Below are 12,703 nucleotides of genomic sequence, written 5' to 3'. Positions count from 1 at the left end.
CAGTCAACACGGTCTAAAATGGACGGGTCTGACCGGGACCACGCTACACTTTTGACATCTTGAGGGTTTACAATTAAAGGTGGAGATAAGGCAATTAAATTCTTTGTGCCCCCTTGCAGCTTCACTCAAGTCTCCTTTGTGATGATGCGCTTAGGGAGCAGTGATGGCCAGTTTGCCATGTTCGCCCAGGAATACATGCGGGCTGCCATGTTAAATCACAAGTCCGGCGAAGCACCGGTAAGTTCTTGCCTGTGCCGCGAGCCGGTCTGAAACAAATGCGGTCACCAGGAGCAGGCAGGTCCGAGAACAGTCCGATGAAGGCCCCCGGCGGCTGTTCTCGGAACTGCCTGCTCCCGTTGACCGCATTTGTTTCAGACCGGCTCGCGCACAGGCACAGTTGAGGGCTTGTGATCTAAGATGGTAGCCCGCATGTGTTCGCGGGCGAACATGGCAAACTGGCCATCACTGTTAGGGAGTATGCAGGGAAGCGTTCCTTTGCTCCTACCACTGCCGCGTCGCATCTTACATCTTCACGCAGTCTATGTGGCGACCCGGCCTAAGGTAAGCTTGCTGGGTTATTGATCGGTGGAAGGCCCTGGAGCTAGGCTGACTTGCTGGAGGGTACTCTGCACACCGGGGGTAGGTTTTTAAAGAGCTGCTGGTGTTAGGGTGCGGGCAAGAGTCCTGAGTTTGAGTCCTGCCATGTGCGCCTACAACATTTTACCACCAGATATGGGGTGTTGTCATATTTAGGAGAAAATGGTTAACCGATTATGAGGTCCTTAAAAATTTGGGGCTAAAACAACATTTTATTAGAAGAAGTGAATCTTTTGATTTTCACAGCCTAGTGTTTCTAAATTCCGTAAAAAGGCTTATGGGGTCAAAGTGCTCAGTAGTGGTACATCAGGGTCTCTTCACATACAAAATGGTGCCCAAAAATCTTACCAAAATCTGCCTCCAAACTCCATATGGTGCTCCTCTACTTCTCACCACTGCTATGTGCCCCTACAGCAGTTTACCACCACATATGGGGCATTTATGTAAACTGCAGAATCAGAGTGATTTATATTGAGGTTTATGTTGCTGTTAACCATGCTGTGTTGCATGAAAAAATTTATCAACCTTAAAAAAATCTAAAAAAATAAATAATTTTGATATTTCACCTCCATTTTCCAATTCTTGTGGAACACCTCAAGGGTTAACAAAGTTTGTAACATCAGTTTTGAATAATTTGAGGGTGTAGTTCTCAAATTGAGTCATTCATGGGTGGTTTTCATTACATATCCACCTCAAAAATTACTTTTTAATTGAATTAGTACTGGTTTGGGAAATTTTCTTGAAAATTGTAAAAATTGCTTCTAAAATTCTAATGACATTTACAAAATGATGCCAACATAAAATAGACATATTGAAAAAGTAAAGTAATACCTTCTGTGAGGTATTACTATGTGCCATAAGAGCAGAGAAATTCATATTTATAATATAGTGAATTCTTCCAAATTTTCAGTAATTTGGGGATTTTTTAAATAAATAAAGGTAAAACATATTGTCTCAAATTTATGAAATAAAAAGTGTCACAAGAAAATATTCTCAGAATGGCTTGGATAAGAGAAAGCTTTCCAAAGTTATTACCACTAAAAGTGACACGTCAGAATTAGAAAATAGACCTGGGATTTAAGGTGAAAGTGGCTCGGTGTTAAAGGGGTTATTCAGGAAATCATAATGATAACTTATCGTCAGGATAGGTTATCATTATCACATTGGCAGGGATACCAGTCACGGCAACCTTGCCGCCACGCTCACCAGATCTTTGAGTGGTGTGGACTACCAAAACCTTGCTAAGCACGGTTTTTAGTGTCATCTGTAAAAATTCTGATTTTACTGTGCAGTCCCTCTACAAGATCATTAATAAATATATTGAAGATAAAAGGTCCCTATATTGACCCCTGTAGTGCTCTACTAGTGACTGTGACCCAATCTGAGTTCATACCGTTAATATCCACCCATTGTTTTCAATCACTGAGTCAGTTAATTTATGACATAAACACATTTTTCTCCCAGTCCAATCTTTCTCATTTTATATACTAACCTTTTATGTGGTACAGTATCAAATACTTTGGAGAAGTCAAAATTTATGAAATCCATTGACTCACCGAGGTCAAGTCTAGAACTTACCAGCTCATAGAAACTGATTAAATTAGTTTGACATGACCGATCCCTAATGAAGCTATGCTGATGCAGTGTTATTCGCTTATTTGTCATTGAGGTACTCCCATATAGCATCTCTTAGAAAACCTTCAAACAGTTTACCCACGAGGGATGTTAAACTTGCCGGCCTATAGTTTGAGCTTTGTTTTTGACCCCTTTTTGAATATTGGCACAACATTTGCTAAGCCCCAAGCATGTGCAACACTCCCTGTCAATACAGAGTCTTTAAATATCAGAAATAATAGTCTGCCTATTACATTACTTAAAGGGGTTGTCTGAGTTATGGAAAAAAATTATAGCACTGCAAATCTGATGGTCAGCGATTATATATCTAAGCTAAGCAAGTTTTAGGCAATAAAAAATATCTCTTTCCTCATTTCCCTGATTCTCTTCTGGCACTTTGTTTACGTGCAATAAAAACATTCTCTTCCCCTCCCCGTACAAGTGCTGCCCTGAGTGATCTGTCTACCTGCTGGGAGACTCAACAGCATATTGTATGTGTAGAACTACAAGTCCCAGCTGTACATTGACACTGCTCTGAAGAACTTCTTTTTCAGCTCCTGTGCCCAGCATTTGTCTCCTCACTGCCTGCCGCTACACAGTAAACACTTCAGCCCTGAGTCTGTGCAGCTGAAGGGGTTATGAATCCTGTGAGAGAGCAATAAGCAACAGGGGGGCTTGGCCAGCATAGTGACGTATCATGTACAGATCTTCTCAGGCTTGTGCACGAACATTTTCAGAGCAGGGAGAGAAGCTGACATAACAGGCCATGTGACTCTCAGTGAAATCTGAGAAACCAGCCACTGGAGATAGTGAGTTAATTGGAAAGCTGTTACATCTGCCTAGTTAGAAACATAGAATAAAAAAAATAACTCTGACAAACCCTTTAAGGACCCATGACGTATGTCATGGGTCCTATCCCTAAACATGGCGCCTGCTCGGGTGCAGCGGGTGCCTTAGCCGCGGGGTCTCTGCTATTTTAAATAGCAGAGACCCGCGGCACATGTATGTGATCAGCTATAAGGCTGATCGCATACATCTTACCTTCCAGATGCCGTGGTCAAATATGACCACAGCATCTGTGCAGACCGGAACCAGAAGTTGTGCGCGTCCGGTAACAGCGTTCCCCGGCTGAGATCGGGGGACCTGTTACTTCGATCTAATTGACCGAAGCCTCAAGTCGGCTTCAGAGTCAATTAGATGTATATATCAATACGGCCTGTATTGGTAGGTGATTTCCTTGTATTTATATAGTGCAAATGTGTGTATATGGAGAACGGATAATGCGATGGGGGAGACTCCCACAGCACGCAGCACCTCTCCCCCCGTTGAACCGAGAAACCAAACGTTAAAGGTTCAGCCAATAATCCGATATAGACCGGTGTACTTGTAAATAATTTTTGAGAGTATATAGAGGCGGGTGTTCACCCAATTATCCACTGTAAGCAATTAATACTTTGGCGTCAGCTGTAATAGTCACCACCATGTCACCGATGGTGACAATGCAACTTGTATGTGCTCCAACAAATTTCAGTCAGATAATGGGTTAATTTCTACGGTCAATCCAGGGTGTCAGAGTGTAAGTGAGGAGCGGGGGAATGGAATAGGGGAGGCCCCTGCAACATGTGGCACCTCTCCCCCAGTTGGACCGGGGGCCCAGACGTTAAAGCTTCAGCCAGTAGTCTGTCCAGCAGTGTTAGCAGGTGCTATTGTGTCACCATATCTGTCCAGCGATGTTAGCAGGTGCTATTGTGTCACCATATCTGTGAAATACACCAATTTCCGGGCTGGCGGATATAGTGTCTATAGCCCGCAACAAGCCAACTACCCTACTCCGATATGCTGACCCACAGAGGGTAAAGAGATGCAGCAGAGAGTTAGTGTGTTATACGTATTAATAACATGTTAATGGCGCCCGTAGGCAAACACACTCTCGCCAATCTTCAGTTAGCCGGCCAGGAGCAGACAGCGTCAATCAGCAGGCGGTGCGGTCCCGACATGCAGCCACTTTCACCCAGTACGCATATGCAGTAGTGTAGTTGCCACTTAAGAGGTCAGGGTGCTATGTCTTGTCTGGTCCCACTTCCCCAATACCGTCCTGCCTTCTGTGGTGAAAATCGTATGCTTCAGTTCCCCAGCACAACACGCGGCTCACTCGGTCCTCGCTCGGTCCTGCTGCTATTATGTCACGATACTCAGTCCCCGCTAAGCACGCTCCTGGGGCGCGTCGATCCCCTCACGGCTGTCTGGCCATTCCAGCACTCCACGCTCAGCATATCTCAGGCCGATCAGACGCCGAGGGTAGAGGACAAGGCGAGCGGGCAAAGGGGCGACTGGAGGGGGCGGCACCCAAATGGACGCGCGGCACGCCCACGTAGCATCTCCCGTATTCTTAATATGTATGGGGTAAAGTGGCAAGACTAAAGCCTTTTCTTACGAAGAAAAACATCCAAGCCAGGCTACATTTTGCAAAAACACATCTGAAGTCTACCAAAAGCATGTGGGAAATGGTGTTATGGTCTGATGAAACGAAGGTTTAACTTTTTGGCTATAATTCCAAAAGATATGGTTGGCACAAAAACAACACTGCACATCACTAAAAGAACACCATACCCACAGTAAAGTATTGTGTTGCCAGCATCATGCTTTATGGCTGTTTTTCTTGAGCAGGAATTGGGGCCTTAGTTAAGAGGGAATTATGAACAGTTCCAAATACCTGTCAATATTGGCACAAAACCAACAAGCTTCTGCTAGAAAGCTGAACATGAAGAGGAACTTCATCTTTCAGCATGACAGCGACCCAAAGCATACATCCAAATCAACAAATGAATGGCTTCACCAGAAGATGATTACAATTTTGGAATGGCCCAGCCAGAGCCCAGACCTGAATATGATTGAACATCTGTGGGGTGATCTGAAGAGGGTTGTGCACAGGAGATACCCTCGCAATCTGACAGATTTGGAGTGTTTTTGCAAAGAAGATTGGGCAAATCTTGCCAAGTCAAAATGTGCCATGCTGATAGACTTATTCCCAAAAAGACTGAGTGCTGTAATAAAATCAAAAGGTGCTTCCACAAAGTATTAGTTTAAGGGTGTGCACACTTATGCAACCATAATATTTAATTTTTATATTTTTTTTCTTCCCTCTACCTAAAAGAATTTCAGTTTGTTTTTCAATTGAGTTGTACAGTTTATACAGTGGCGGAAATAATTATTTGACCCCTCATTGATTTTGTAAGTTTGTCCAATGACAAAGAAATGAAAAGTCTCAGAACAGTATCATTTCAATGGTAGGTTTATTGTAACAGTGGCAGATAGCACATCAAAAGGAAAATCGAAAAAATAACTTTAAATAAAAGATAGCAACTGATTTGCATTTCATTGAGTGAAATAAGTATTTGAACCCCTACCAACCATTAAGAGTTCTGGCTCCCACAGAGTGGTTAGACACTTCTACTCAATTAGTCACCCTCATTAAGGACACCTGTCTTAACTAGTCACCTGTATAAAAGACACCTGTCCACAGAATCAATCAATCAAGCAGACTCCAAACTCTGCAACATGGGAAAGACCAAAGAGCTGTCCAAGGATGTCAGAGACAAAATTGTAGACCTGCACAAGGCTGGAATGGGCTACAAAACCATTAGCAAGAAGCTGGGAGAGAAGGTGACAACTGTTGGTGCGATTGTTCGAAAATGGAAGGAGCACAAAATGACCATCAATCGACCTCGCTCTGGGGCTCCACGCAAGATCTCACCTCGTGGGGTGTCAATGGTTCTGAGAAAGGTGAAAAAGCATCCTAGAACTACACGGGAGGAGTTGGTTAATGACCTCAAATTAGCAGGGACCACAGTCACCAAGAAAACCATTGGAAACACATTACACCGCAATGGATTAAAATCCTGCAGGGCTCGCAAGGTCCCCCTGCTCAGGAAGGCACATGTGCAGGCCCGTCTGAAGTTTGCCAATGAACACCTGAATGATTCAGAGAGTGACTGGGAGAAGGTGCTGTGGTCTGATGAGACCAAAATAGAGCTCTTTGGCATTAACTCAACTCGCTGTGTTTTGGAGGAAGAAAAATGCTGCCTATGACCCCCAAAACACCGTCCCCACCGTCAAGCATGGGGGTGGAAACATTTTGCTTTGGGGGTGTTTTTCTGCTAAGGGCACAGGACAACTTATTCGCATAAACGGGAAAATGGACGGAGCCATGTATCGTGAAATCCTGAGCGACAACCTCCTTCCCTCTGCCAGGAAACTGAAAATGGGTCGTGGATGGGTGTTCCAGCACGACAATGACCCAAAACATACAGCAAAGGCAACAAAGGAGTGGCTCAAGAAGAAGCACATTAAGGTCATGGAGTGGCCTAGTCAGTCTCCGGACCTTAATCCAATCGAAAACCTATGGAGGGAGCTCAAGCTCAGAGTTGCACAGAGACAGCCTCGAAACCTTAGGGATTTAGAGATGATCTGCAAAGAGGAGTGGACCAACATTCCTCCTAAAATGTGCGCAAACTTGGTCATCAATTACAAGAAACGTTTGACCTCTGTGCTTGCAAACAAGGGTTTTTCCACCAAGTATTAAGTCTTTTTTTGTTAGAGGGTTCAAATACTTATTTCACTCAATGAAATGCAAATCAGTTGCTATCTTTTATTTAAAGTTATTTTTTCGATTTTCCTTTTGATGTGCTATCTGCCACTGTTACAATAAACCTACCATTGAAATGATACTGTTCTGAGACTTTTCATTTCTTTGTCATTGGACAAACTTACAAAATCAGTGAGGGGTCAAATAATTATTTCCTCCACTGTAGGTCACATTTAAGGTACCTGACCTCACCACCATGCATGGGCATCATAGTCTTGCATGATCCAGGGAGCATCTACGCTGGACGAGGGACTAGTGGGCCTCAGTGCTGTTCACTGATGAACGTTGATTCACGCGGAGCAGAAATGATGGCCACCAACAATGTTGGAGATGTTAATGAAAGCGATATGCATCAGCCAAAGTTGTCACCAGACCACCCTTTGGTGGTGTTATAGTGAAGGCAGGTGTGTCGAATCAATACAGATCTGTCCTACTCTTTGTGAATGGTACAGCGACAAGCCCATACTAGTTAAATAAAATCATTAATCCAGTCATTGTGCCTCTGCATGAACACAGGCCTAGTTTCATCTTAATGGATTACAATGCGCCTGCTGGAGACTAGGGTACCTCAAATTGGAGTGACCTGCACTTTCTCCAGACCTTAATCTCATAAAAAACATATGGCATCAGCTGACTCGCCGTGTAGAGGCTCTTAAGTCTGTAGACCAGAACCTCAATGACCTGAGGGCTGCCCTTCAAGAAGCGTGGGATGCCTTGCCTCAGCTGATAATAAGTTGACTTGTGAACAGCATGAGATGTCTTTATTGAGCTGTAATTGATGCTCAAGGCCACATGACAAGTTATTGAGACTTTGACATTTTTGTGGTGGTATCCCCACCAATGTTGTTTGCTTTTGTTTCAATAAATTGTTTGAGACAAGGAAATCACCCTTGCATGCTTCTACTTAAATGCCCTACATTCATGCTATTACACATCGCCACCAAATAAAAAAGGCACGCATTCGCTGTGGCATTGTTTCGATAAGCTTCTGCAATGTCACAAGATTTATTTCCATCCATTGTTGCATTAATTTTTCACCAAGATCTTGGATTGATGATGGTAGAGTCTGACTGCAGTGCAAAGCCTTCTCCAGCGCATCCCAATGATTCTCAATGGGGTTAAGGCCTGGACTCTGTGGTGGCCAATACATGTGTGAAAATGATGTCACATGCTCCCTGAGCCACTCTTTCGCAATTTGAGCCCGATGAATCCTGGCATTGTCATCTTGGATTATGCCCGTGCCATCAGGGAAGAAAAAAATCTATTGATGTAATAACCTATTCATTCAGTATGTTCAGGTAGTCAGCTGACCTCATTCTTGGAGTACATACTGTTGCTGAACCTAGACCTGACCAACTGCAGCAACCCCAGATCACATATCACAGCCCCCACATCACTTCATCTGCCTCTCTTCTTACCCTGATGCGTCCATCACTCTGGAACAGGGTAAATCTGGACTCATCAGACCACATGACCTTCTTCCACTGCTCCAGAGTCCAATCTTTATGCTCCCTAGCAAATTGAAGCCTTTTTTTTTCTGGTTTGCCACAGTGATTAGTGGTTTTCTTACTGCTACACAGCTGTTCAGTCTCAATCCCTTGTGTTCCCTTCGCATTATGCGTGTGGAGATGCTCTTACTTTCACTATTAAACATAGCCCTGAGTTCTACTGTTGTTTTTCTTCGATTTGATTTTACCAAACGTTTGAGTGATCGCCGATCACGATAATTTTGGATTTTTTTTCCTCTTTGAATATGATGGGTCCCCACTATCCTTCCAGTTTTTAATAATTCGTTGGACTGTTCTTAACCCAATTTTAGTAGTTTCTGCAATCTCCTTAGATGTTTTTATCTGCTTGATGAATGCCAATAATTTGACCCTAATCAAACAGACTAACATCTTTTCCAGGACCACGAGATGTGTCTTTCGACATGGTTGTTTAAGAAATGAGAAGCAACTCATTGCACCAGTTGGGGTTAAATAACTTGCTGCCAGCTGAAAGATAATCGCCCATGCAGTAATTATCCAATAGGAGGCTCATTTGCTTAGTTAAATCCAGGTGGTGACTTTTTTTTTTTGGACAGGCAGTGTATATCACTGTAGCGTGAACTTTTTAGTTTTTCCATACTTTTTACCTGTAAGCCAGATATCCCAAAATTTTTGTGAGTAGTGTGTGTGTATATATATATGTATATGTGTATATATATATATATATATATGTATATGTATATGTATATGTGTATATGTATATGTATATGTGTGTATATATATATATGTATATGTGTGTGTATATATATATATGTATTTATGTGTGTGTGTGTGTGTGTGTATATATATATATATGTGAGTGTGTATGTATATATATATATATATATATGTGTATATATATATATATATGTGTGTGTGTATATATATATATATATATGTGTGTATATTTAGAGAGAGAGAGATGCATTAAAATGGTGCCATTAAAACATGTACCACAAAAATCAACTCTGGATATATGAATGTGAAAAAAATATACAGCTGTTGGGATGCCAAGATAAAAAAATAAAATAAAAATTGCTTGGTCACTTAGGTGCATAATGCATACATGAGAAGGAATTACAGTTGTTGTTTATTTTTTAGTTACTGAATGCATATTTTCATCGAGCATCTAAAGAAGAAAAGGAGGCTTTTCTAAAGAAAAGTGGTTTCTGTCTGCTTGCCAACCAGTTGTATCTCCATCAGGGAAGTCACGAGGTTTTAGAATGCTTATTGGAAATATTCTTTGGACGACGTATTGGACTGGATGAGGAGTAAGTATTGATTATGTTTTTTATTTATTTATGTTTTAACGATTGTATTTTACATAGTCTGCTGCTTAGTGATGGACGAACATCAGCCGGGACGATTCGCTAACGCGATCAAATGTTCGCGAACCACAAGTTTGCGGCGGGCCCCATTCACTTTAATTTGCTGGCGAATCTGAAAAACCTTCAGGTCATATTTGCAGCCACCAAATATTTACTAGATCGTCCCACAACATGCAGTGACATACCAGAGGGGGATCAATGGCAAAAATTCCCACAAAAATATGTATTTTAATCAGGGGCCATTTTTATGCGACTTAAAGGGAAACTCAAAAAAATTTGCCCTGCTGGAGCCTAGAAAAGTTTTATTTTAGGCCACTCGAGTACATGCCTCAAACATTAGGCATTTACCAGACAGAAAACATCAAGTGATTATGTGGCTGGAGGTATATTAGATGGTCATTGGATATCAATTTTATTGCGGCCAGTGGACTACAGGCCCCAAAAAAATGTTATTCACCGTACAGAAAAGATCATTATGTTGCTGGAGGTACATAAGGCGATCACCATATAACAATTTTACTGTTGGCCAGTTAGATTACAGGACCTAAAAATTATGCATTCACCGTTCAGAAAAGATCAAGTCATTATATGGCTGGACATACATTAGGCGGTCACTGTATAACAATTTTACTGTTGGCCAGTTAGATAACAGGCCCCAAAAATGAATTCACCTTACAGAAAAGATCAAGTCGTTTTGTGGCTGAAGGTATATTAGACGGTCATTTGATATCAATTTTACTGCAGGCCAGTACAAATACATGTCAAATACATATGTTTAAAATAGCCATGTTTTTAATCCAATTTATATTTTTAGTTAACGAAATTCCCCCTCTTGGAAAAAAATAAAACAATGGTAATAGGTGAAATTCAATTAAACATGGTTGTCACAAGTGTTGAATTCCTCTGATATCCATGGCTCATTCATTTTTAGAAATGTGAGGTAGTCCACACTGTTGTGAGCTAGGCGAGAGCGATTATGCAAGCCAATAGTTCCATGAAAAATTGTGCCAGGTCTGGCCACAAGTCAAGCCTGCACACCCAGTAGTCAAGGGGTTCCTCACTTCTCTGAGCGTCCACATCGGCCAATAACCTGATGTAGTTTGACAACTGTCGGTCTAGGCTTTCCCTGAGGCTGGATCCGGAGGGCGGCTGTCGATGGGTTGGCTGCAAGAATGATCTCATATTCTAAGTGACCAACACATCTTCAAACCGCCCTCTTCTTGCATGTGCTGTAGGATTGGTACCCGCAACTGTTTCTCCTTGGGTGGAAATTCCTCTGCCAGCGCCCGCAACAGCAGAATGCAGCATCTCTCGAAGCAAGGCCTGGAAATGCTGCATTCTGACAGCCCTCTGTGATACTGGTAACATGTCCGCCATTTTGTGTTTGTACCGGCGGTCTAAATACGTTGCCACCCAGTACTGGTCCTTGCCCTTTATGATTTTTATACGGGGATCCCTCTTCAAACACTGGAGATTGAAGGCCCGACTTTGCACTAAATTAGAAGCGGTGTAGCTGCCGCTCTCCTGCTCATCGCTCAGGAAAATGTTGTCCTCGGTCTCCTCCCCCCATCCATGGACAACACCAATGATCCCAGAAAAGTTTAATGCCTGCATTTCTTGCTCCTCTTCCTACCCCCAGGCACCATCCTCTTCTGACTTCTCGACTTCTCTTCAGACTCCTGCTGACTTGTCTCCGATGGAGTAGCCCCCCCTTGGGAATTCATTCAGCATTGCGACTTCCTCATCTTTCTGCTCCTCGATGGCTTGATCAATGGTATGATCCAATGCTCACTTTAGAAAGGTGTAATGTACTATGTCACTGATGGCGCCCTGGCGGCGACTGACCAGTTTGGTGACCTCCTCAAATGGCTGCAGAAGTGCTCATGCGATGCGCATGAGCATCCACTGGCACAATGAAATAAAAACAAGCTCCCCAGAACCTGTCCTGCCAAAGAGTTTGTACGGGTATTCGTTAACGGCGCGTTTCTACCAGTAGCCTATCAAGCATATACAAGGTGGAGTACCATCGCGTCGGGCAATCACAAATCAGACGTCTGACGGGCAAGTGGTGCTGCCGCTGAACGTCAGCAAGGTGAGCCAAGGCCGTGTATAATCTTCTAAAATGGCCAGATTTTCCTGGCCTGCCGCAAGACGTCCTTGAACCTGGGTTATTTGGCAACGACTAAGTTGAGGACGTGTGCCCTGCACAGCGAATGTGTCATTCTGTTTCATCGCGCTCAGCAGATTGGCACCGTTGTCACACACTACTTTACCAATGAAAGAGTATTATCCTTCTCTATGCACCTTGATTCCTTTCTTTATCCTGAAGACTGGCCCGGAGAACGTGTCAGTGACAAATGCAGTATGATGTCAGTAACAGTTCTATTTATTCTCTGTCATACAGGGTCTTATATACATCCATGCATACATACAAGAATAGCTGCAGCTCTCATTACAATAATGCTGACTAGAAACTTTTCCTTATAAAGACAGGAGGTAAATGTATACATAGTCACCCTTCAATATGATGTCACCCAACCTCTTGTCCTTCATACAGATTATACAGCTAATTCTGTTTAACCCTTCAATCCCCTCTTAAGTCATGATTATGACTTATCTTCCTTCTCTCATAGAGAGGTAAGTAGCATATGCTTGTCCAGGATCTGTGGGTTTTGGACACATTACACAAAACATCTGTATGAGGGAAGGGATACATTGGATGCAACATCATATAACAATCAAGGAAGCAATTATAATTGTAATACTGATCAATAATGTTCTAAACCAGCTCAAATCCGGCAGCCAGCTCAATAACCAGTCCCACCAAGATGATGAATCAACATCTTTCCTGATATTATTAGCAATGTAACGCTTGAATATGGGACTGGATTGATCTGGAATGATCAGATAAATTAAAGCAACACATTCCTTTAAAATCTTGACATCCTATATTATGTTTCAGTAACAGATAATCTACAGCAAATCTAAGCCAA

General features: G+C 42.6%; 1 protein-coding gene across 1 annotated transcript in view; it reads left to right on the top strand.

Moving 5' to 3' along the window:
* Positions 1–12,703, top strand: part of LYST (lysosomal trafficking regulator) — a 556,878-nt gene that overhangs the window by 301,378 nt on the left and 242,797 nt on the right. Inside the window, 1 exon segment of the mRNA XM_044290763.1 lies at positions 9,484–9,653. Within this exon segment, the coding sequence (XP_044146698.1) occupies positions 9,484–9,653 (170 nt within the window).

Source organism: Bufo gargarizans, chromosome 4, assembly GCF_014858855.1.
Source record: "Bufo gargarizans isolate SCDJY-AF-19 chromosome 4, ASM1485885v1, whole genome shotgun sequence".
NCBI classification, from domain to species: Eukaryota; Metazoa; Chordata; class Amphibia; order Anura; family Bufonidae; genus Bufo; species Bufo gargarizans.
This window is presented reverse-complemented; position numbering and strand designations above follow the sequence as displayed.